This window comes from Argiope bruennichi, chromosome 6, assembly GCF_947563725.1.
Source record: "Argiope bruennichi chromosome 6, qqArgBrue1.1, whole genome shotgun sequence".
Lineage (NCBI taxonomy): Eukaryota > Metazoa > Arthropoda > Arachnida > Araneae > Araneidae > Argiope > Argiope bruennichi.
Genome location: NC_079156.1, coordinates 14124046 through 14151315, shown reverse-complemented (window position 1 = coordinate 14151315; position 27270 = coordinate 14124046). Strand labels below are relative to the sequence as shown.

General features: G+C 30.4%; 1 protein-coding gene across 2 annotated transcripts; it reads left to right on the top strand.

Moving 5' to 3' along the window:
- Positions 1-12147: 12147 nt before the first annotated feature.
- On the top strand, positions 12148-24455 carry LOC129971197 (tribbles homolog 2-like). Of its 2 annotated transcripts, none has more exons than XM_056084751.1 (4): positions 12148-12346; positions 13294-13770; positions 16777-17069; positions 21605-24455. In XM_056084751.1, exons 2-4 carry the CDS (start codon positions 13495-13497, stop codon positions 22059-22061), a joined length of 1026 nt encoding a protein of 341 aa, XP_055940726.1. In that variant the 5' UTR covers positions 12148-12346; positions 13294-13494; the 3' UTR covers positions 22062-24455. The 2 variants fall into 2 exon arrangements, with proteins under 2 accessions (XP_055940726.1, XP_055940727.1); XM_056084752.1 differs by lacking the exon at positions 12148-12346 and adding an exon at positions 12396-12757.
- Positions 24456-27270: the final 2815 nt, after the last annotated feature.

Below are 27270 nucleotides of genomic sequence, written 5' to 3'. Positions count from 1 at the left end.
ATTACTATTTAAAATTGAAATTTTGATTATTTTTTTTTTTTTTTTGAACAAAATATTACAAGACATTTTAATGAAGAGATGGTTCTTCACTCATAACTGAACTTGGAAACATACATACATATTAACATTTTTTTTAATTCAGAAAAAAAAATTATGAATATTATGAACTTGCAGATGCTTTTGCATATTAATATAAATACTCTAATTAATTAATATAATTAACTTTGCCAATAGGTATTTATTAATCCTCGCACTTTTGCTTTCGAACTGCACTTCATACAGCGTAGAACTTTTGATTCATACGATATTTAAATAATGTATTACATCTGAAATAAAATTCGAGAAAGATTATCAGTCTACATTTCAGAAAAGAGGAAATGCAGGTTATATTCGCATCACAATCGCCTGGAATATGTATGCCTTTGTTAGTTTATGTATTTCGCAACAAGAATTGAAATGTATATTTAGCGACTTGTTTTGAATGTCACCCTTAATGGAATGAATGGTAATCGATATTTAAATATGAATTTAATTCTGTTTTTCCTATCAAATGATATTGCCTTATAATAACAAACTCACCTCATCATCAAACGTATTCTATATTAATAATACTAGAAAGAATGCACGAAATTTCATGCACTAAATGCTTCGTCCAAATAGAATATTTTACAGTAAATGAAATAAATGTCAAAATTGCTTTTACAATATGACTGTGTAATCCACTTGTTGATTGCAAATTATTCCTTTGAAATAATATGAATTATTCAGCTGTTATTTCATGGTTATTTCAAAAAAGCAGTAATTGGCCAAGAATAAATAAAATTCTTAAATCAGATTGGCAAATAGTTTAATGATGTAGATTCTTTTACTCCAGTGCTGTTGAGATGGAAAAGTAAATGAATTTACTTTTATTAACTAACCTTCCGCTGTAAAACCAGAACAAATAGTTTAGGTTAATTAATAAACCCGAATTCAATTTATCGTTTGTATTCTATTTACAGTACAAACAGAAATTAGTTTTTTTTAAAGCTTTAATTGAAAAAAGGGATAACTCTTTGATAATTAATTTTATCGATAAAGTTAATTTAGATTACTTTAGGAATATTTCGTTTTTGGTATCATTTTCCTTTCTTTAGCAACCAATTTAATTAGTGGTCGTCGCACTGTAGTTTTAGTTTAGTTATATCAACATCCCGTTTTAAAGCAACACTAGGGCTATTTTGGGATGAAATTCGTAAATTTGAACCGCGTTCAGATGACGAGAACGATACCTGAGCTGGCACTTTCCTCTCCAAACTTTCACACCACACCAGCGAGAGGACTTTTGGCCCCGACGGATTTAACGCACACCAGACCAGCTTATATGGTTCTTCGGTGGAATCAGGGCTCGAACTTGAAATCCTCCGATTCCGAGGCTGGGACTTTATCACCAGGGTACCACCGCCGACTAAGACTATCAAATTAAAATTATTTTTCATGGTTTGTATAATAATACAAACTAGTGGTTTGTATTAGGGAGACCGAAGTGGTCTCCCTTAAACTTTCTTGCATACTCTTTAATAAAGGTGTTACCTGTCCAAACCACTCCCTCCACCTGTCCATAAAATTAAAAGCCCTGGCCAAGGCTATGAACGTCGAGTGCCTAAATTTTTAGCTCTGAAGTTCCATATATGAGAGTTGCACATTTCTTGCATATTTCGTAGTACTGTAAAAAAAATTCGTTATCTGTGCGTTAATTCCGTGGGATTGGCGAACAATTCGATCCTTGGCATGAATCAGTCGTACGATCTTTGATTCTTTGGGGGGTAATTAATCTTTGGCGGTTAATATACAAGTGACAGAAAGCCGAATAGGTATTTCGGGCGCCTTCTTTTTGGACCGATTGAAACAAAATTTGATACAAAACTACAATTGAAGTTACAAAATCTCTTACCAAATTTCATTTATTTAGGTCATTACGTTTGTGATTCTGCAAAAGTTCAGACCGATAGAGGATCAACTCCTTTAATGTATTTGACGTGAATCTACAATTTAAAGGGTAACACTGTGTACTAAATTTCATTTATCAAGCTTGTAGTCTTGATAGATATCGTGCTTACTTATATATGGACAACCCGACCGACAGATTTCATCATAATGGATTTCCTTAAAAATTGGATAGAAATTTGAAAATTTCGTATAAAGACCATAAAATAATTTTCATCCGTCCATCTCAACGCATTTTTGTAAATTCGTGTTCACAGATATCATTCAAGAAATGTTTTTTTCCGTTTTTAGGAAAGTTTAAATCGTGGAAATTCAACCAAATCTCGTTGTTGTATAGTTTGTACACGAGAGAGAAAATAGAAGGTTAATTTAATACATGTTGTTGATAAATTTTACCTTTGGTTTATTTTAAATTTCAATATTTTCCTCCGTAGATGCACGATCATTTTCAGGGCTTCGTTTGTAAAATAAATAAAAAAAGGGGGGGGGGGGTGATCTCTACCAAACGATTGAAAGATGAGACAGAGGACAATGAAGTTCATCTTGCAACACATTTAGCAAAGCACTTGATCAGGTGCCCGCAAAGCGCTTCGAGGAAAAATGAGTTAATGATTTTCTTCATCTATTTTGAAAGCAAACAAAACTAGTAAATCGTGCGCTTGTCGCAAGTCGTCTTTAGCAGAATAAAAGGGTATCTAGGCTTACAATCCATAGTCTAAAAATAAATGTATTTTCAGTAGAAAAAGCACTTGACGAACCAATTAAAATTGTAACATTTATTTTGGGAAATTTTCTCTTTTTTTCCTCAGAAAATGAGACTAGGGAAAGTTATGGACAAGTTGAAATAAACTAGAATTCAAGGAGGGAAAAAATATGACGTTGAAAGTCTTAACCTCTTAATTATTTAAAAAAAAATCACGCATACAATTATTCCGTTTATAAAACGATTAACATATACAGGGTATCCCTGAATTCATAGACCAAACTTTAAGGATAGGTAAAATACGTATATAGAAGGATTTTTTATATAGCAGTGTGGAGACGGAAATGAAAAGTTTGGCTGAGAAAACAAAAATGGTGATGAAATGAAATAGAAATTGTCAAGAAATTCGAACGCGAGACATTGACGAATCTCCTCGTTTTAAACCCCCGAAAAATGTATTTTTGGCATTGTGTCTGCCCATCTTTCACAAAGATAACTCAAAAATGTTTTTAGCTACATGGATGAAATTTTGTACATGGATTTTACACCAAATTTCTAAATTTTTCTCCAATTTTGATCAAAATCTATTCGGAGAAAGTCTGTTCGGACTGTTCCAATGAAAGTTAATAAGATAACTGAAGAACGAAGAGAGCCAGATGGATAAAATTCGGTACACAAATTTGCTATCTATAGTGTTGTCATCACTTAAATTTTGAGCCAAATCCAACAAAGAGTTAGACATGTATTGCTCTGTACTTTCAGAAACATGTAAACGCGATAACTCAAAAACGCAATGACTTAAATATATCAAATTTGTTATGAATTTTGTGACTATATGTGCAGTTCTGTGTCTAATGTTGGTTTCAATATGTTGGGAAAAACGTGTCTAAAACACAAATTCGATTTTCAGATACTCTTAACCTCATGTCGGCGATTTGATCGCCAAAAAACTTGCCAAGGATCACAAGATAGATTTAGCAAAAATGCGAAATTCACGTCAATGGTTAATATTCCAAAGCTGTTGTAAGCCAATACCACGTAGGGCGCTCTCTGGGGTAATATTTTTATTAAAGAGTATGAAAGAACGTTTTGGGGCGATCACTCCATCTGGTTGTTTTCCTGCATACGAAGTACCCAAAGAGTCATTACTCTAATCAACGCCAAGATTTTGATGTATTTCCACGTTTCAGACTTTTCCCGATTCCAGACTTTCCCGGAATGACGTATGTAAATGTGGAATAAGATTTCGCCGATTTCTATAGAATTTTGAAAGAAATTCGTTCAGCAGAAGTCTCTTTATCTGTCTGATAGCAACCGAACACGATAACTGCAAAATGTAAAGAGTTAGATAGATAACATTTGTTACATCATTTCAACATCCTTATTGTAGGTTCATATAAATTCAATGGATTGACCATCTGTCGGTCTGTACTTTCGAATACATATAAAGGCGATAACTCACAACGGTGATGACTTAGATAAATTTGAAATATGATTTTATATAGTAATTGTAGTTTTGTTTCAAATTTCGATCTAAATCGTCAGCCAATGGACGTCTAAAATGATACTGTTTTCTTCATTTTACTATGAAACAGGAGATTCTGAAAATAAAAATGTGAGTACTTACGGCATTCAAAGCCACAATCTTTATGTTGTGGATACGGAGAATGCCTGTATTAGAGAATATGCGGGAAAGTACAGGAGAGGACACTCCCGCTGTTTTTTTATTATCATTATTATTTCAAAACGGAAAACTAAATTAGATTAAGTGGCGGCTTATGACATTTAAACAAATGGCAATATGAAACATATTATCATCTTGTATTTAATAAGCGAATATAACACAAATTAAAAATTATCTTTAATCAACTTATTTATGTTTAATTAATCTTTAATGTTTACTGACCTATAAAACGTTATGTTACTCCCTCTGGTAAAAAAATATAAATACTTTTAATCAATATGCTTATTTAATACAATTTAATAAGTGGGTATAAATCCAAAAAATTTTTTGGTTTCATTTAAATCTAGATATCATATGGACTCTGAAAATTTTAGAACTTCAAATAATTTAATAATTTCACAACACACCATTGTCTATTTCAATTTTAATTAGTAATGATAACAAAAGCAAATCTCCATTAAAATAATAAACTGACCTTATTATTCTGATAAGATTGATTCACAAATAACATATGAACTATTTGCATAATTCTCAATTGATTGCAAAGCTTACTTCCGTGTTTTGAAATTCCAATTTTAAATTTCTTACTTCAACAATCCCACCGAAATTTCTCTTCGTTTGAACTGCATGGCAATGATAAGAATCGAATAATTCAATTTAAATTATCACATTCTCCTGAAACGTGTTTATTTTAGTTAGAAATAGCTCAACGTTCCACTTATATCTTAATACCTTTGTTAGAGGCCACCAGCTGCATAAACGCTTTCCGATTATTGCTTTAAGGAAATATTCAAGCGATCAATCAAATAAAAAAGCACGCGGTTGTGGTTGATTGATCCCAATTCCATAAATCGAAATTCTCGAAATTATTTTAAATAGACTGTAAGAATTCAGATTAATATTTTATCTAGAGAAGATGAATTCAAACTTTTGTTTCAGAGTGTTGGGGGAGGTGATTTAATTCTTAATATTTCCCAATGGATGCGCCTTCATTTGTAAGCAATAAGATCCTTTCATGAATATTTGCAAGGGAATAATGAAATTCTGGCATTTGACACTAATTATCGCAACTAATAATTTATTCATATTTATTATATTAAATTACAATTTCAAAAAGTAGTTTCCTTATCTACTTTCTAAAGAGATAGTGCTATGTGGTTGCTTTATCTATAGATTTTATTTTAAAGGAAGTATGTGTGCGTGCTCGTGTGGGTGTGGTATCCAGATAATGGAATTTTTGGATGTTCTATGTGGGTGCACAGCAAAAAATCTGTAATATTTTCGAAAGATCTCTGTTTGATTCGGAGAAACGCAGAACATTTATAGCAAATATTCTAAAATTTTCTCTAAAAAGTGTAAAATAAAATACTTCGAATTTTCATGCCGTAGTGATGTATTAAAACTACGCATGCGTTTTAAATACTTTTATTAGCTCGATTATTTTGGAGAAGGCATTGCATTTTTAAATGTTAGAATCTTTTAAAGTATACTAACGGTTACCTGGCAACTATTTATTTATTTAATCATGAGGAAATTCTCTGACTGAATAAATATTTTTATTTTATTGAAGGCAATTTTCGTTAACAGCAGAGTTACATGATTTTCATAATTATGTATATCATTTAATTGCATGTTACTTTACATTATGATTGAGTTCAAGCTGCGTTCGAATCATAATGTACAATTCAGAAAAGAACTCACACCATAAAAAATAAAAAAAAATAATAAAAAAAAAATAGAAAAGAGATTAACAGTATACAAACCATTCCAACAAAACTTTCCACAGTAAACAAAAAAATTTAATTATGATACTTAATTACGATATTTAATGTAGTGTCATCAAAATGATGTTTACAAAACATGTTCGGAGGAATCGTCTTAATACCAATGATATTAAACGGAGGCCTGGTGGTACGGTCTCGGCTTCGGAACTGGAGGGTTTCACGTTCGAATCCCGATACCACCGAACAACCGTCGTGTAAGCGGGTCTGGTGCACGTTAAATTCGATGGGGCCAAACGTCCTCCCGCTGGTATAGTACGGAAGTTTGAAGGGCATGCCAGCTCAGGTGTCGACCTCGTCATCTGACCGCTGTTCAAAATTCGAGGTCCGTCCCAAATTTGCCCTAGTGTTGCTTTAAAACGGGACGTTAATGCATCTAAACTAAACTAAACTTAAACGGAAAATTCTGTTAATTTGAAGAAAAAAAAATCACCACTCCAAATATCATGCGATGCATTTAGCAAATTAATTATTTGAAGGAGAGAGAAAGATAACCTTCATTATTGTTACAGTCGGATGATGCAATAGAGCATTTAGTAAGCAATATATTAGTAATTTAAAATGATTGTTATGATTATTTGAGGCGTGTGGATTTTATTATGTGGTTATTTGATGCGAACGAATTAAAAATCACAACCATGAGACATTTTAATTAATTTCAAATGGAGGAAAAGGCACGTTCTTCGATGCTGTTGGATAGTGCAATATGGACATCAGCATTATGTCAGTAACTTGTGATAGTTGCTAAAAATTTTTGATGCTAATTTTTTTTGCGCTATCTGATGTGTAGGAATTTAAACGTAATAAAAATATATCTTATCTTTAAAAAGTATACTTTTTTAGTTATCTGGTATTGCATCACTTGAATTTGCCAAAATGTCGCGATTTTCGGAGCTACAATCCGGGATAATGACTAGGAAATGCGGGGAGAGAACTTAAAACAAAATTCAAACAATAAACAATAAAAAAAAACAATTATGAGCTAGTTATTAATAACTTTTTTTAAAAAATAGGAAACTCTGAATATGCAGAAATAAAATATATTCTTGCTATTTTCCCTGTATATTAATTCAGCCACTTTGGCCTTTTTAAGAAGATTTTATTCCGTATTAAGTAAACTTTAAAAAGGATAATTTTTTGAAAAATTAATGTTTGAACGATTAAATTTAATTAAATCTTTTTTTGACAACAATAAATACATAACAGGACCACCTAGAACATTTAATTTGGATTTGAAATTTTTTTTTCAGTTCGAGGCCAGTATTTCTAGAAAAGCGAATCGACAATCGGGATTGACCCAACTAAGTTAGAATGTCAGGACACATTGTATAACATAAATTGCGAATGAAAATTCACTTTTACTTTCTTTTGATTTAAATTTTTTTATCTTTAAAACTAAATCTAATTGTTCTCTCTCACTCTTTTTTTTTTCTTTTTAAATATGGCCATTTATTTAGTAGCGAAGTTTCGCACATATCATCTAAGCTCGGAATAAATCCGGAATAGAAATATCGAAATTCGAAACTGGTCACGATTTTCTTAATTCATTTTCTCAGATTTCAGAATTTTTCTGAAAAATTACTCAAACAATCATTAAAAGATATGTTCCTTTAAATGCATCATAACTATAATAATGCAATCATACATGAACGATAATGTCTGGCAAATGATGCCACTGTGATTATGATATTGTTATATATGCGTTCGATGAAAATAATATGTTAAATCTTCATATTTAGACAATTATATCCGTCATTATACACTAAATACTTATGCTAATCATGTCGAAGCGCTCGATCAAATAAATAAAGCATTTACTCGTAATTGTACCACCAAAATTCTTGAAAGCATATTTTGTTTATGCTGTTGCACCTACTATATTGATAAAAATAGCAGCAATAATCTAAAAGTGGAAATCTTAAAATTAATAAATGAACTTTGAGACCATTCTCATTTTATAAGTATCCTACCATCAATGATGAATTTGTCAAAAAATGAAGGATTTCGTCAAGTTCCATAAAAAGGTGCCTCGTCCTATTTTTAGAAACAGAGTTGCAACTTCAGGTGAAATTTCGCTCTCCGGTCCCATTTTTATCGCATTTCTCGCTCTTATTGCAATGAGGCAGAATTAGGCATTTTGTACGAAAAGCTTGAATTATTTTTTTTCTTTTCATGCTTAAAAAACCAACTCAGAATTTAGATGAGTTCTGAATTTTTTTTTAAAATTCTACTTTCTATGAGTATTGCTTAAAGAATTGTTTTCACATATCTCATACAAGATGGCATTTTATTCTAAACGCGCCATTTTTTACATTTTCTCAAAACAAATTGAATCTGAATGAATGCTTTATTTTTTAGAATGAAAGTGAATGAATTAACGGTTTTATGGAACTAAAATTTTATGTATTCGATTTTTTTTTTTTGCTTTTAATTTGAATATATAATTTTAATATTCTATAGCAATAAAGAGAATGAGCAATAAAAGTACGAGAATGCTCCATTTATTGAATCTTTTATATTAACTATGAATTTTAGTACTTTTTTTCCATATATTTTTTAATTAATTAATTTCTCTGGATAGGCTTTGCTTTGGTTATCGAATGCGGAAATACAACAAAATTGATTAGTATACATACCACTTAATTCAGCAGAATATTCTCTTCTTTTTATTTACTTGAGAAACATTCAATATATAGAATGGAAAATGTTCTGAGATAATCTTATTTAATTAATATGAGGAAATAATACTGCGAATATATCCTTTCAACTCAACAATCAACTCGAATAATAATTCTTGCAAGCTCTTCTTAGAGCTACTACAGAGAGAAAAAAATGTCTATACACTGTTCAAATAATGTAATTAATTACTATGCATAAATTTGCATTATCACCTGATTAATAATTAATATATAAATTGATTTAATCAATTCATATTATACCATAAATTGAAGTAATATATTTTGATAATGAAGGAAAATATTATGTTTTAATTATTAATTATACATTTTATATTTATTGCTTACTTGTTCTTCTATTTGAAGAGATCGTTTTCAAGATGTGCTGAGGTAATTTATGAATGAATAAAACTAGACAGTATTAAAAACTATGTAAGATTAAACAAACTGAGCATTTCTCAAATTGTAGCATGGTCTGAAGAAAGTATCATAAAGCATAAAAAGAACAAAAGAAAATGAAGAAAGAACATAAATTGGAAGAATTTCTGCATTCTTCTTTTCTTTTAATTTTTCGTAGTCCTGTAATCTTAACATTTTTATTCCATATGGGATACATTCGTTAGGGATGGCGCTAAGTTCAGTATTGATTGATTAAAAAAAAGTTTTTTTAATTCAGTACTTCAATTCAATTAAAAAGTTTTTTTAAAAGTATTATGATTAGAAAAAAATATTTTAGAAAGCAAACTGCTTTGCCGAACTACCAAAATAAGGTAATTTGAACATGCTAGTTTAAGTGAACCGCAAAATTTTCAAACTGTCTCAAAACAAATGGGGATTTTTTTTAAATTGGTCTGAATTGAATATTCATAAAATGCTAACCAATCATTTTTACGAACTGAAATTCAATTTAAGATTTATAATTTCCTTTTTTGTTCGTATAACGGTAGAATAATGAATGCGATAAGAATGCAGTTGAGTCACTAAATTAATATTCGTTCTATCCTTGAAAGGCAAATGAGCAGCCTTATCTTGTTCGAGAAAGAAAATTAAAAGGAATCATACGCATATGAGTAAAAACCAAACAGGTTCGTAACAATGATGCAAGTTTCTCATGTAATTTCTCCGCGCTTCGCATAAGTAAGAAAAGAAGGAAAATTAATTCGTTTGAAAAGGTTAGCTTCTAGTTGCTGCGGCGTCACAAATTTCCTGTTGCAGAAGCCAACTCAACCGGAAATGACATTCGGGCGCGAATTTCGTCGGTTTTCGCGAGTTGGTGAAGAGAAAAATATTTTCGAGGTCGGATTTCGATTGATTCATTACGTTGCATCAATCTCTCCCTAATGCAATTTCGGAAATTGTCGTAATTCGCAAGGCGAAACTCACACGACGAAACCTTGGAAGGTTTCTATTGTTTTCCATATCTTATTTTTTATTGATACATACTTCGGAAAAATTCACAGAATGTGTTCTCGATGATTAATTTTATAAGAAACTTCATTGCCAATCGCAATTGTGTCACCAATATTGATTGTTATTGAAAAATGTGCTGAAAAAAACTTCCATACTGATTTTGTAATTCATATAATGAAATAATTTTCTTGAACAATGATTTATAGAAACGAGAAAAATATATTAAAAAAGAACCCTATATATATATATATATATATATATATATATATATATATATATATATAATATACGAAGAATGCGTTTTTTTTTTTTTTTTTTTTGAAATATGCGAAATGACCCATCTACTAACTGGAGAATTAGGTTAATTAACAGAAGAAGAAGAAGGGGAAAAAAAAAGAAAAAAAAAAGAGATAAGCACAGCGTAAGATAACGCGCGGTTAAGTGTACTATGATATATGCAAAAACATTTATAATGTGAATGAACCTTCCAAACGATTTGATTTTAATGAAGGAAATAAAAAATTACCGGAATTCAAAATAAGAAAATATATGTTGTTCTCCTTAAATAAAAATAAAATGTTGTCCTTAAATATACGTTTACATACTAAATAAATAGCATGGATGCCGATTTAACATTAATTATTCAAAATTCACTTGAAGAAAGGGGAGGAGATGAAATGTCATAGGAAAAGATTAGACGGCTATGACTTACGTTTCCCAAATTAGCTACTATTTACCTAGTTTTACATTTGGTTAACTTTGAAAATAATTAGAAATTTTTAAATATTCAAAATCAAAAATTAATTAAATTCAATTTTTTTTCGAATAAGGTAATTTTTAATTCATCAATCCACGTGAATATATCTGTATTTCAATTTTCGAAACTGAATATTTAGGATTCAGAAAGAAAAATGCATTTCCAATTTAATGCAAGAAGATAAAAAAAAAAAAAAAAAAAAAAAAAAAGATTGAAAAATAAAGTTTAAATACTACGATTTTACTACTTTGTTCCCTAGTTTGAATTAGATTGAAAACTTTTCTCAAATTTTTCAGAACAGTAAACAGCAACAGTTCTGTTTCTTTGTTTTTTTATATGGAACAAATTTTAATAAAAGTGCAGAAATTACACAAAACTAAAATTCATAAATAAGAGAAATTTTTAAAAATTGTTATAATCACTTTTATTTATTTATTTATTATTCATGATAATATTAACCGAATTATTTTTTTAAATAATTTTTTACCTGCACACTCGTACGAAAAATAATTTAAAAAATTTCAACTAATTTTTAAAAAATGAAAAAAGGAATATTACAGTGTTTTTTTTCTTTTTATTTTCATAATGAATAAGCAACTCGCCAGGAAAGAAAGTATTTCAAAGTTTATTTCTATTAAAATCATTTCAATAAAAATAATTTGCTAATTAAGTTTTAAAAGCATCTTAAATACCGACACTTAAAAGATTTCGAAACCAACTTTTCTTTTTAAGCACCTTCAAATGCAATCCCAGTACATGTGTAAAAATATGTAGCAAGAAATCTTATTGTGGGAATTATGGATGACGACACAAAAGCTTTAATTCTCGCATCTACGTACTCCATCCGCTTGCGTCATCCGCTAAAAATCCTTCAATGATTTCCACTTTTCGAAACCGCCTCCCGGTGAAATATCCCTCCGCGGAAAGTAAAGAATCCCTACTCATATTCGTTATTCTCTCTCCCGTTCTTTTACTTCAATTTCCCAAACTATTCGAATCTTGCTGAAAAATAATTTATTTACAATTATAAATCGAAAAGTTTGGGTGCTATAGTCTCAGCAACGATACGGCAAGTTCGCGTAGAGTAGGGCGGATGTCCGTAATGCCGGTTGTTGACTTTCGCGGATGCAATTCGCGCTGCTAATGCGCAGTCTATAGATCGTTGCACAATGGAGCTTCCAACGTTGTCGTGCGGTGATATCAGTCCTGCCTTCTGACTAGGGTAGGCCAGAACCAACGGCCGGTCCCTAGACTAAGGCACTGTGGATTAAAATTCGATTTTACTTCCCAACTTGGAAGTACCGAACCCGTTTAAGTTATTTTCGCACATGGAATTACACTTTTTATCGGGTAAGAGGATATTTAACTGTTATTTTCAAAAAAGATACGTGGCTGTGTAAAGGTCAGGTTGATTAGTGATGCATTTACCCTGTTTATTTACTGGAATATAACACGTTTAATAGTTTGTGATAGTTATAGGTTGTATCGTCCAGACTTCGGTCAAAGATGTGCAGTTGTCATTAATTGGTACAGGTGTACTTCGTCCGTTTACATGCGAGCGCATATGGCGTTACTGCTTTAGATCGATATTATTGCATCCGCTTTTGGCTCTCAACTAGCTGACTCCTGGCTTTTCGTTGGAGATGCAGATTTAAAATCGCACACATGACTTTGGGATCGATATACCACCGAATCGAATTAGTCTTGTAACTTTTAGGTGATATTATTGTGATAAATAGAACAGAGGAAAGGAGGTTAAAAGTGAGTTTGATGAGTTTTCCTACCAGGATATGGATACATTTTGGATATAGATTAGTTTGTGGATGAATTTTGCAGCTGTTTTTACTTGTATATTATTAAATTATGCAGTTTTTAATAAGGATAATTTTAAATATTAATTGTTTCTAAAGTTTTGTTGAATTGGTAACATAAAATATTTGTTTTAAATTTATCATTTGATCAAAATTTGATAAAATTGTTTAATGGAAATGGTATTTTTATCTTACAATTTTTTATCCATTATCCGTTACAAAGTATGTTATATTGATCTGAAGCTGAACATGTGTTTTATTTTGTAAGAATGTTTTTAGTGTATAATTTTAATATTTTTAAAATGTGTTTATAATATCGTAGAGTATTAAAATAATCTAGCTAAACGTGAATATAAGTTCTAGCTATATTATCTGTTAACATATTGTATATTTATTTTGTTTGTGTTGCAGTTATTTAATGTGATTCTTTAAATTGTAATCAAAGTGAAAAAATATGGATAGCTCATATGTAATTTTCTTTTCTAGGTATTTCGACTTTGAAACGAAGGTTGAAGAAATAATTATCTCTTGGATTATACAATATTGTGATATTTACTAGTCTTTTTTAAAATTGACCAAGTGTTTCTTGTGCATCGCATGTCAATCATCACTTATTAAGTGAAAAATCATATTTCATCAGCAATCGCATTTCTTGTTCTCTCATTTGGAATACATTTTACAACCTCGATGAGTTGTGCTACACGAATACCAAAACCGAACTTGAACTTGCGACTAAATTTACGAAATGTGGCTCACAAACAGCAGACGAACTTTGAAAAGCCAGGTGTTGGCGGGGGTAATCTTAGCCCGAACTTACAGCCTGCCACACCACCAACTTTCCCAAATAATAAACCTCTCACTGCCACAAAGATAGCAGATAAATATCTGCTACTTAATCGACTCGATGGTAGCATCCTTAGACGTTGTATTCATATTGAAAGTCAACAAGAATATGTTTGCAAGGTAAGCATATTACGTTTTCTTCGTTTGTCAATTCATAAAAAAAAAGAGCTTGATTTAATCATATGAAAATATTTACTTGAAAATACTTTGTAGCATCTCCGATAATGTTGTAAATCTAGCAACCTCGTAAACCAATCGGATCAACTCTGTATGCGAAGTAAATAGGTTTGCCGTTTAAAATTGGCGATTTTTTTTCTTTTTGGCGACGAAAGAGCACTGGATAATAAATCGAACTTATTTACTGTTGATTCCGTTGTCATTAGAATATTTTGTAAAAAAAGGATTGCTAATTTGCATATAACAAACGTTGGTATAATAATGTAATGTTTTATAATAGTTATTATTCTGCTTTAGAATTTTTGTTTTTAATTTGTAGGTATGATGAAGCGTCGGAAGATTTAACTTGTTTTAAAACTTGGTCATTTAATTATAAGATCATTTGTTAAATGTTGTTTTAAAAATTCAGATTGATTTTTTTTCTTTAAAAGTTGTCAATTACTATTAAATTATTTGTTAAATATTACGCGGATTATCTGAATTACTATCTATATTAAAGTACAAAATGTTGAAAAACTGTTGATATTTTTGCACACATTGTGTTCATTTAATTGCATTATTGCATAACTGTACATATTTTAAAACATATGAACTACATGTATTTTAAAAAGTCTTGATTTCAAAGTAGTTGGTAATTTATTTTGATTAGTTTAAAAAATATAATTTTATAGATTTTGAATAGTTTTCTTCCCCCAGTATCATTGCATTAATTGCTTTCAATTAAATTGAAATTCGATTATAATCTGAAAGTATATTAAATGCATGCCTTATAGCATATATAATTTCCCTTTTTCATTTAAATTGAAGTAAAAAAAAAAAAAACAAAAAAAACAATTTGTATTATTAAGCTCTAAAGAATTTTTTAGTAATAAGTTTATAGATTAGTACCTTTTTCCTTATCATTAATTTATAATATATTTAAAACATTAGTAGCAGCTGGTAAATGGCTTTTTTAACTAACTTGATAATTTTTTTAACTGTAATATATAATAATCAAGATTCTATTTTGATGTTAAAAAAAGGGGAAATAGTTTTCATACTGGAGCTATTTATAATGTAGCTTGTTGTGTAATGAATTATTGAAGAAATGTCCTTTTTATTTATATAGAGAAATTTTGATTGGTTTTGATATTTGTCATCATTGAAATAAATTTAGATGTTTTTATTAATCAAACAATAAATTAAATTCATAATTATGAGTATTAAAATATAGAAATTTTTGATATTCAGAAATGAATAGTATTGTAATAATCACCAATTAAATTCTGCATATTTTTTCTTCCTCTTGCTTGGTAAAGGGAAGGTTTTGGAAATGAAAGTAATATTTTGAAGTGATTTACAAGGCCATTATGATTTTTCTTTATTTTTACAAAATATCATGGAAGAAATTTTTCATTTACCTTTAGATACTTAAATGTGGTATTTGAGTTTTTCTGATTCTTTTAATGAATGGGGAAGATTATGAAAAACATTTAATTTTTGTCTATTGAATATCCTGAAAACAATTATTCATCTGAAATTAAGTAATCAGATTTGCATTCTGTAAATGTTCATGCAATAACTTTATCAAATCTTAAGGAATCACTGGAAGGAATCAGTGGTGTCTGATACAGGCAGCTGATTCATTTCATGTAAAGGAATGCAGCTGCTCTCCTTCCACAAACTCTTCCTCTTTGTATAATTGATCTCATTCCTCCACTCCGTGAGGAGGGGAAGCTCTGAGTCATCCATCCCCCAGAGATGGGGAAGGACTTTCTCACAATTCTTTCACTGGAATGATTGGGGATATTTCAGTATTATTCTGCTTTGACAAGCTAAGTTACTATGTCATGTTCATTCTGTTCTGTGAAAGAAATATATGGAAACTGTGTTTGAATTCTTGATGAATCATGATCCAACATTTCATAAGTACTGTCACTTAATTTAAGGAAGAAATGCTAGATTTGAGCATAATAAGATGAAAATGTGATGTTTCTTTTATTAGAAATAAATTTCCTTTTTCTTTGTTTACATTTTGGAGAAAGGAGGGAGACAATATTTTATTAAGTTACAAACAAAAAAGTAAAGTGAAAAATAGGTGCATGTTTGGAAAAAAAAGGGGATGAATTGAAACTGATTTTATTTTATAAAATAGAATTTTGTTGTCGAATAGGAACAGCTCCTCCCTCCTTATAACCACTAAGTATTTGTGATCAAATTCTTGTTTGTTTGTTTGTTTGCTGTTCGAACAACTTTTCGGTTCAGTACTAGCGCCTTGAAAAGTTGTGGTGCACGAATTTTAAAATGTTCGTCATGCTGCAGTTGATGCTAGTTCTTTTCTTAGTTTTTTTCTTTCTTCTCCTTCCTTTTTCCTCGTTCAGTTGCCGAAGCCGGAAATCATTCCTTTTCTTTGCTGCCTTTCCGCTCCAGGAATGTTGCGAAAGAAAGGCGTCCGTCGAATCTTTTCTTTTTTTTCCCATTGCCGAATCTTATCTCGAATGGGATCAATAGGGAAAGGAAATTAAGCAAAGAAAAAAAAAAAGTTAAACGCCGTTTCTTCCCGTTCCAAAATTTTGATCGAAGAAATATTGGAGTTCCATGATACAAACTAAATTAATAAAAACGCCGGAATTTATTTACATGAAAATGTCGAATTTAATTTTTTATGCAATAATTTTAATGTCGCATCTGTTGCAATGTTAAAAGTATTTGGATGAAAATTATTTTTTAAATAATTGACATTCTATAAAGTTTATTTTCAGTACTCAAAATTGCGGTATTGCCCAATATATTGACTTTTATTTTATCTTAATGTGAATTTTTCTTATAAGCAATGAATGGTAATTTTATGTATTATTAAACGCATTATGTGAAAATGTTTTGACCTCGTGTAGTTGTTTTATTTAAAAATAATTATTGAAAACTGTTTTACGTTGAAACGCTTATAAAAGAAGAATCTTGTTTTTCTAGGTAGTGCCAAATGAAAGGTATCGAGACGTATTGCGGGGCCATTTTAGGTTGGATTCCCATCCACATTTAAATTCTATAGTGGAGGTGATTGTTGGAAAATCTAGTACATACATAGTGTTCCAAAGATGCTATGGTGATCTACACTCCTACGTCCGGAATAAAAAAAACCTTCCAGAAAGAGAAGCCCTTCCGCTTTTTAGGCAAGTGGCATCTGCAGTGGCAGCGTGTCATTCAGCTGGCATTGTGTTGCGGGATCTGAAGCTCAGGAAATTTGTCTTTAAAGATCCACAAAAGTAAGCAGACGATTAAATTTCACTTTTTGTTGTTGTTCCTTTATAGCCTACAAAAAGAAAGTGTTGATCTGAAACGCTTAATATTTCCTATATACCCTATTACATTTTAAAAATTGCGTGGATTCTGTGCCATTGGGGGAAAAAAAAAAACAACTATACATTGATAGTCATTTAAAGCCTGCATAATTTATTGTTAAAAGTTCCGTGTATTTTAAAATTCCATTCATGGCGAAATTTATGACAAAAGTATTATAAAAATTGTATAAAAAATTAAACATACGTCGATGTCTCGTTACAGAAGGGGGGGGGAGGTAAAAAACGCGTCTGATGTTGCCATGGCAATTTCTCATTTTAGCTTCTAAGCTGTGGAGGTTGTTGCACGCGAATTGATTTTTCTTTATTCGGAAAACTGATTCATCCATTCAGCATTAGGTGGTTGTAATCATGCTCTAAAAATAAAATTTTGAGCGTATTCTCGCCTGTTATTTTTAAAAAAATAATTATATTTACACACCATTCTCTCCCTTCTTTCCCCCCGCTCTCTTGCACCCGTTGACTGAATCGTACGCAAGGACTCTTCTATAATTAGCGGAATCGCGAACCATTTTTAACACCAGAAACGCTCTCCAAATGATGCACAGGCAGTCACTCCAAATCGTTGAGCCACTGCGCAAACGCAAGACGAGGGTAGGCAGGCCCTCGACTTCCATTTTTGGTGTCAGAAAATTCGATAGGCCATTTTTGACAGAAAGGCATTGACTCTTATGAGGATCTTGCCTAGGATTTTTACTGAATGTGTCGCATTACAATGTTTATGACTTCAAGTACACGAGGGCCTATACTGTTTACTTCGTTCCGTTCGGTCCTTTCAACTTACCTTTTTTAATGGAAGGGGAGAATGAGAAGACACTTTGTTTCTATGAGTTGTGCATGACAAAAAGTATAATAAAAGTTCTGAAAACAGTCAGGAATGTTATTTTTTTTTTAATTTTAAGTTGTAATTTTAATAAGTTACATTTATTTTAAATGCGACCTTCATCATTAAGATAGCAAAATAGAGAACTCGCAAGATTGAGAAATCTTAAGACTTGTTAGTATTTCCTGCTAATGTTAAATATAAATAAAATGGTATTATGTATTTTAGATTTTTTTTTTCAATTAATACGTATTCGTTATAGTAGTTTGTTAAAATATTCATCCTTCCAATGTAAAAATATTCATCCGAGCTCATTTGTAACGAAATATGGTATTCGGTAACAAGTAATAGAATAATAATCGCGCGGCTGTTTCATTTTATTTTCGGCTTCTTTTATTTCCAAAAATTCTCATCTTCGAATTGAGGAGATGATCCCACTCGTGTTTTGTTTCGGGGCCATTTTCTCCATTGAACCCTTCAAGATCCGTTCTTTCCCCTCTTTTCAATTTCAGATAAACCGGCTCAGACCGGTTTTTTTCTTTCTGCGTGAGTGGATGGAGAGGAAAAAAAAAGCATCGAATGCTTTTATCTCCTTGCGCATTTCTTGAGCACAAAGAGTTGACCTTCGGTACCCCCTGCTCCCCCCTTCCATTCTGAAAGTTCCGAACTGCTCACCACGATGAACCAAACTGCTTTGTGTTCGCACTTGAGCGTTGAACGTCCTCGATAGGGTTGTATGGCTGTTTGTGGCGGCGACCTCTGTCTCTCTTTTCCGTCCCAAGAACAGATTGCTTTATTTGAAGCCAACTGTCGAGTACCAGTTTGTATTTGCTTAAAAGGAAGAACATTCCACCTCAGCATTGCACTGCTGAAGTGCAAAAGGCATGATTTGTGAGTGAAAATCGAGAGACGTGTAGTACTAATTTTATGAAGAACAGTCAGAAATATCCAGATTCCTGAACAAAGAATTAGTATTCAATCTACAGTTTTTCAGTCATGAACATTAATTTTCAGATACAAAGTCGTTTAATTAAGAATAAATATTCGACGCATAACTGAAAAAAAGGATTTGCTTTTCCTTTATCGATACGAAAAATGTTTATAAAATATTGTGATCAATTTATTTAATCAAATTGATTCATTTTAACCATTCCAAGTTTACAAACTTATATATATGCGAATGGAATTCTTTTTTTTAATTATTGCATTTACTTTAATCAGAGAACTTTATTTAATTGAATTAATTTAATAATAAAAATTTTTAGTCGAAAATTCATTTTAGTGATTAAAAAATGGACACAAAAGACTAGCATATTATGCAAACTTAGAAGCAATAAAATTCATATTAAAATGATTTATATAGCAAAGAATTTTAAAATGAGTACAGTCTCGCATTAGATAATTAAAATCGTTTTTTTTTTTCCGGTGGAAGAGGGGACGTTCATATTTTATATTGTGCAAAAGAAATGTGTAGACTTTTTATTGATTATTATATTTTTATTGATTTTATTATAAAGAAGTTGATGGCTTATATTTAGAAACAATATGGCATACTGCGAACTTCTTTTTTTTTTTTTTCTCTCCATCTTTGGAAGTACCGGAAGTTCCCATCTCGCCACTTGCAATTTCACACTTGAATTGCAGGTTCACGCTCAAGGAAAAGGTGGGGGGGGGGGGAGAAGGCAAGATAAGTTTCCGGCGGGAGGATCAACATTGTGTAGGTAAACAAGATCCGAGAGAAAATTTCGAAATTGAAAATCATTTCCTGAACAGCTGCAGGGTTTTGCCAACTGGTTTCTAAATGCGCGCGCTCAATAAAAATTAGACTAGACGCGATCCGATTTTCTATCTCGGACGAATGACTGCAAACAAAAGTCGGCAAAATAAGGAGGGTGGCACACACTGTTGAGGTCGTTTGCAGCCCTGTGCTGTAAGAACGACCTCAAAATATATGACCTGTCTCGTGCGGAAAGCGGATCTATTAGGAACAGAATGGTTGGCAGTTGAGGGGGAAAAAACGAAACCGACACGAGGCGTGAAATTATGAAAAATATTTCCGCAATGTCTGACATCTAGTGCAATGTGTAATTTTCTTATTGGGAAAATGAAATACGAATGAACTACAAAAGACATTGCAGCGTATCTTGGTTATTATTTAAAAAGTAAAAATGATTACAAATGTGTGTGTTTTTAAAGAATAGCGGAAGTAATTTGAAAGAGAATTAGCATAATTTATCCGCTTATTATTAGAACACATTTTTTTATAATTTTGCACATTGTAAAGAATTTTTAAATATTCAAATTACATGCAATATTATTTTCAGTTTTTAGAATTGACAAATGATCAGGGAACATTTTTTTGTTCTTTGTTTTGATTCTACTTTTTAAGAACATGAGGCGAGAGTCACCTGTCGTCATTTTTAACAGAATATTAACATTTTAAAATAAGGAACAGCTGCTGGTGATCACGCACATCGAGATAGAAATTGTGATAAATTTGGGGTCTTTCGAAATCCGCGTTTTGACCTTGTGTCTATTGGTAATTCTGTAGGTCAAAGGTTGTGATTGTGAATGTTGCAAACTTCATCTCGTAACCGAATTGTTAATTTTCGCTTCTTAAATCCGTAGGAAGGATATTTGTTTTCTGATGGATATCCCAGCGAATGGGCTGAGATGGCTGTGTGCCAACGTAAATGAGGATGGGTAAGGTGGAGGGAGAGACAGTTGCGTAAGACTTCATGGCGTTTCCTGAAAAGTATCTCTTTATCGGGTTCCTTTAGAATGATTGTGTGCGTTGGAAAATGTACGCACGATTTGGAATTGCAACATTTTCTTTCGCAATCGTTGCCCCTACATTGCCATAGAATGGGGAAAGAAAAATAAAATATATATTTATATCTGATAGTTCGAACCGCTTTCCGCTAGATTTTTCAAGAGCTTAATCTCTGATTTTCCTGAGATATTTTTAGATTTTTTCTCTACTCAGATAGGGCCCATATCGGAATGCAACACATTTCCAAAAGTAGTTGATTATGAACTGTTTAGACAACTAGTTAAATTGTCATTGATTAATATAATAACAGTACACATGTTCTTTGCTGGGAATCGGTGGATTGCTTATGTTCTTGCCAATAAATTTTGAGGTTATATGTACTAATTTAATATATAAACACGATTTCTGATATATTTTATATTTCAAATACAGAATTTTTGCAGAAGACAAATTTTAATAATTTACTATAAATATAAACAATGCCTTAAGACATTAATGTAAAAATGGGATAATTGATAGGTCTTATTTAAGTTGGAAACATTATAATAAAAGTGCTATTTTTAAGGAAAAGTAAAAATTACATGAACCAGTTAAAACTTCGGATGACTGGAGAAAGTTGATTATAAATGTATATTGATACTTTCAGAATTTGTCAGAATGTATCTTTGTAAATAGTTTTTCTAATTTCAATCATATAGGAAGTATTGCATAAAGAAATGTATTTTATTGTGTTAAACACATACAAATTAGGTACTTTTTTATCTTCTTAAATAATTTGAAATGCATATTTCATGTTAAAAAGATTTTATCTTATGCAGTTTACTGATAATTTTTTTTCCCTTCTAGAACACAATTAAAGTTGGAAACACTAGATGATGCAGTGGTCTTAGAAGAGGATGATGACTGGCTAAATGATAAACATGGTTGTCCTGCTTATGTGAGCCCAGAAATTCTTAGTCCCACCAGCAACTACTCTGGGAGAGCTGCTGATTGTTGGAGTCTGGGTGTCATGCTGTACACAATGTTGGTTGGTCGCTACCCCTTCCATGACTCAGAACCAAGTGGTTTGTTCAATAAAATCCGCAGGGGGTGCTTCACAGTCCCAGATCACTTATCCTCTAAGGCCAAATGCCTCATCAGGAGCCTTCTAAGAATGGACCCTTCTGAAAGGCTAACTGCAGAAGAAGTACTAGATCATCCATGGTTCAAACACTCTAAATTTATTGACGAACTGCCTGGGTCATCAGACCAAATGGTACCCGATAAAGAATTCTGTGTTGAGGATGATTCTCCATTTATATGATTGTATTGGACTACTATTTGTGTATCGTCAGATGTGGCAGCTACTCATGCAAATATGACGACATCTATGGAGCCAATGGATATCTTAATTTTTCCTAAAATTCTAGCCATGTATGTGGTGATAGTGTGTGTGGCATTTTTTCCTAGATTGATTTCTCATAGATTATTTATCTTTTTTTAATAACAAATATTGTAAATGAAAATTGTCAATAGAAATTTTTTTAAATTTTGTTCAGAAGTACAGTTATTGTTGATTCTGGTGATAGAATTTAAATTGCTGTATGTAAATTGCTTCAATCCTGTGGACTACCATAACTGATGAGAATTAGATGAAAATACCTCATGTGGCCAACGGGTTAGATGACAAAATGATAGTATCATTGCACTGCCAATTGCTCTCCAAAGTCGCATTTCGATTATCAAATTGTATTGTCTGCATGGTTGTTGTTTCACATTTGTTACATGTTACTTGTCATACTCAACATCAAATTCCCTTTGGGGTGGGAACAAATGACTAAGTTAGTTAGTTCCCTGTAGATTTGTTATATAAATGTTGTCTATTCTGTGATGTCAATTCATTGTTACCTGTTTTCTTGTACTGGATGCTTTTTCTCAGTAAGTTCGTAACTCCCTGTGAGAAAGTGGTTCCATTATTTTCTGTAGATGGTACTTTGTTCCTCGTTTGAAAAATCAGCTGGCAGAGCAGAAATTTTTCTTTACATAGCATTGTATTTTAATAGATAGAAAATTCTATACTTTTAAGTATAAACCTGCTTTCTCTTAGTATTATAAAAAAAATATTATAATAAGGTTTATGTAAAATTAATTGAATTTGAAATTCCAAGAATGGGTCATTTAGGAATATCAAAAAATTGAAAACTTAATCCATTTAAATCTGTAAATAATCATATTATGCTCTGCTTGCAGTAAATGTCTTTTGATTTGCTTTCAAAGCATGGATTTATTTGTGGTCATACAACTTTTTGATAACGATTCTTGTCATCAGCTTGTTCTCTGAAGTACCCATGACTTCAAAAAACAAATCTTACATACCTTTCTATATGCAGGTTATTTAATGACACATAAATATATAGATATATCTGCTATATAATTTGCCAGATCTACACTCGGCAATATCCTAAGCAAAGGGTTTTGTGAATGTTAAATGTTTAGGGAGAAATAATTTTGTGAACATCGAATATGTGGGAAAAACAATGAAAAAAAAAATGACCAAGTATGCTCTAGAATATTTTATCAATTGTGTACTTGGCTTATTTTTATACACTTAGAATATGTTACAGAATTTTAATTGCTATGTTATAGTTGTTTGTATTCTACCCTTTGCTTTGGAATGGTGCAAAACTATTTTCAGTGTTTAGAACCTGTATTTGTGTAAGAAATGAATGTAACTGTCTAAATACATTAGAACTTAACTATGCCACTCCATTATTAAAAAAAAATCGACTGCCTTTACATTTCTAAATAGAATTTATGACAGATATTATTGATTCAGAATGTATTTGCATATTTTTGTCTTCATAAATAGTAGATTAAAAATATCTATGATTTTATTGTTTAGAATATTATTATGAGCATGAAAGAAAAATCGCAAATTTTAATTGGTGTCGGATGTTTTTTTCAGCTCTCAAAACTGCTATTGCAAAGCTTTCTTTTTGTTGAGCAATTTTTGATCAGTAGATAAAATGCCAAAATGAATGTGAATTACTACAAAATCATTTATTTTTTGACATTTTTGTTTTCCATTCAAATATAAATTGAACGTTTTGTAATGTTCTTACGGAATTGTGTGATGTCCTGACTGCTTTGTTTGAAGCACCACATATCATTCACATCTGTATTATAATCATAAAATGGATATAAGTTAATGTATTATGTATCAGACCATCAAATAATCCTGTAACTTAAGTACTTAGAATGAAATCTTTTACATAACAGTTTGTAATCCAGTTAATCAGTGATTAAAAAGTCTGGATACCTTCAATTTGAAATGAAATATCTCAACAATGTTGTATAATCCCTAATCGTATGTTATTGTGATACAGTTTTCTCAACCTTCTAGGCTTGAGATAGGACAAAAAATCGAATTAATCCATTATTTATATGAAATGAAAAAGAAACATAGATCTTAAAATGTGCTTATGCTTTTTATAATTGTAAACTCAAAGTTCATAAATGTGATCTTGGAAAATCCATATGTATATTTTTTTTCATAAGAAGTTACATTTCTTTTGAGTGAAAATAAATGACTTCTTATTGCAATATATCTGTAAAATTTTTATTTCAGTGAATGGCTCCATGTTACTAAATTATCATTGCATTGTTTTTCATTTCATTGTTTAGAGATGTTCAATAAAAGATGGAACACAGAGTTAAATCTTTTGTCATCTTGAATATCAAATCACACAACTTATTTTTAGTTTTACACTTCACTCAAAACTTTATAAGAATATGCAGCTTGATGGTTTTGAATCTAATTTGCCCAATGTCATATTCCATAATTATAAAAGAAAAATAAATATTTCTTTAGGAAATTCAAATCTGCTTCCAATGACCAGAAAGGTGAAAAATATCCTGTGAATACATTCTCATCCATTTTTATTTTACTAAAATATAATGGAATAATTGGATCTTGGCAGCTGAAATGTGATAATTTAAAGTCATGCTGAATTGCAAATTAAATTGTCCTCTCTTAGCCCATACAATTTGACATAATCAATAAAATTCCTTACAGCTGTTAACTGAGAACATCTAGAAGAATATATTCTCAATAGTTATTAATGCAATAATTTAGTTAATTATTGAAGTGAATGTGTAATAATATAAGAACAATTTTCATGTAAGATATTAACACCTAAATTAAATTAATTTTTAATACTTTTGATTTTAATTTTAGTTTGGGTTTATTAAAAATCACAGCTTAACATATAAATTTTAGTACTGACAAACTTTACATTTTGGTTATATGCGGTTTCCCTTTTATTGGATGTTTTAACACACTTATTTAGTTCTTCCATGTTTTTTAAAAATAAAAGTTTTGTTAATCTTTTTCATATTTCATATCACTTTTTTCATATTTGCTTGAGCTATGATTTTTGTATATTCCTGGTGAATATACAATATTTTAATTTTATATATACAATTAATTTTTGATTCATTATAAAAGGTACTATCTGGCAGAGAAATACAATTTTGATTCCATAATATTTGATGTAATAGAAGTTACAAAAACAAAAGATTTTCATAAATAAGGTTTTACTAATTATGAGTTAATATATAATCTAAGTAAATAGGAATTTTAATCATATTTATATTTTTAATGATATTATTTGCTTCATGCTATCAAGAATCCCTATTCTAATGAAAAATATTTTTAACTTTAAAAGCTTTATTGTTCTTTTTTTAAAAATCTGAACATGAAAAAAATAACAATAAATAAATAATTGAAAAATATTTAAAAAAGAATGCCAGTATGGGATTTTTTCATAATATATCGGCTATACCATTTTGATGTGATTCAAGTAAAATTTTACAATACTTCCTAAGTGATTTTTGAGTATAGTTTCAAAATGTTCTATGGTGTCGCTCCATAAAAATGTCAAGTTTTCATAACTTGATCTTTCATCTTTAATACATGCCATCGTAATCTCAAGAATAAAAAAAAAAAAAAATTTAAAGTAATTTCAGAAGACAGTGTTATATTAGAGTATATGAGGCCATCAACGAATGTTAAGTTGGAGCCTTTAGAAAATCATAACACATTGCTATCACTAACTGTAAAAGCACAGCAGTTTTATAATATCGGTGACTTCAGTTAGATTCTCCTAAGATTATGAGACCCTGGCAAAAACAATTAAAAGATATAATAGAAAAATGTTTTTAAAAATTTCATTATTTTCGTCAATTTATCTCTTGGTTTTGTGTACTTGGGTCTTAATTTATTAGTGTAATTGATGCAATAGCTTTGAATTTATTTCTTTGGTATTTTTTTTTCCAAGTAGATGGTAGTTTTCACTGAATTTTCATTACAAAATAATCTGACATTAATAAAGCAATACCAGGGGATTATTACAACAAATTGAATTAACTGTGAGGTGTCAATTTAACATAGAGGGAAGGACTGCTGAATTAGAATATTTGGACATTTTTCCAATGTGCAGCAATATAAAAGTAATTTTAATAAATAAAAAAAGCAAAAAATTTGACTAAATAAATTTTTAGATTATCTTCAAAGCTATGCAATTAATCTTTTTCACGAAATATAAAAGTAGGGAAAAAATAACTTCAAAAAATTGTGTCATGGAATCATTTAAGGAAATTTTTCCCCAGATCGAACCATTTTTTAAAAACAAAGTAAAAATATCTTTCGTTTCTTAGATTCATACCAGCACAATTCATTCATGGAAGTAAAGCATTTTATGTGAAGTATCGTCTCTTCTTTGCTTCCTCACATATGACAGTAATTTTTTTGATTAAAATGCTTTTAATGGCTCCTTTATCCCACTTCCAGTTTATGAGATATACTTTATATGTTTGGCAAACAATTCTCCAAGATAATAAATAGCTCATTGATTTAAATAATGCAATTTACACTTTGTTTATGATTATGGCAGATTAATCAAGCAACTTTATGACTTAAAGCCATAATTTATCCTTAAACTATTTTTATAAATTTGTAATAAACTGCTATCAAATCAGCTTTCTATTAAAGATTATGGCCATTTTATTATTTATACTAAACAGCAAAATAGTTATGATGCTTTTGTTAGAATACTTTAGTAATAATATCTAAATCATTCTTTTACTGTAACTACATAAAGCTTCACTAATAATATCATAACCATTTTTTACATTGTTATAAAATGATTAGTCTAGTTTACAACCTACTTATTTAAAAGAAATTAAGTTATGACAATGATACAAATTCAGTAGTCTTTCCTATATTTGCAGGTAAAGCAAGATAAATCATAAATATAAGAGAAAAGTAAAATCCTTTTATTTAAAAACATTTGGAAACTGATTTATTTTCAGCTGTATATAATAATAAAGAAATTTAAGAAAGTTTCCCAAATAAACTATACATAAATTCTTCATTTCTTTTTATCAAACAAAATTACAGAAATGATTGTAAAAACAACATATAAAAGTAAAATATACATATAATCAAAGTTTTTCTGAATTATATTTAAACT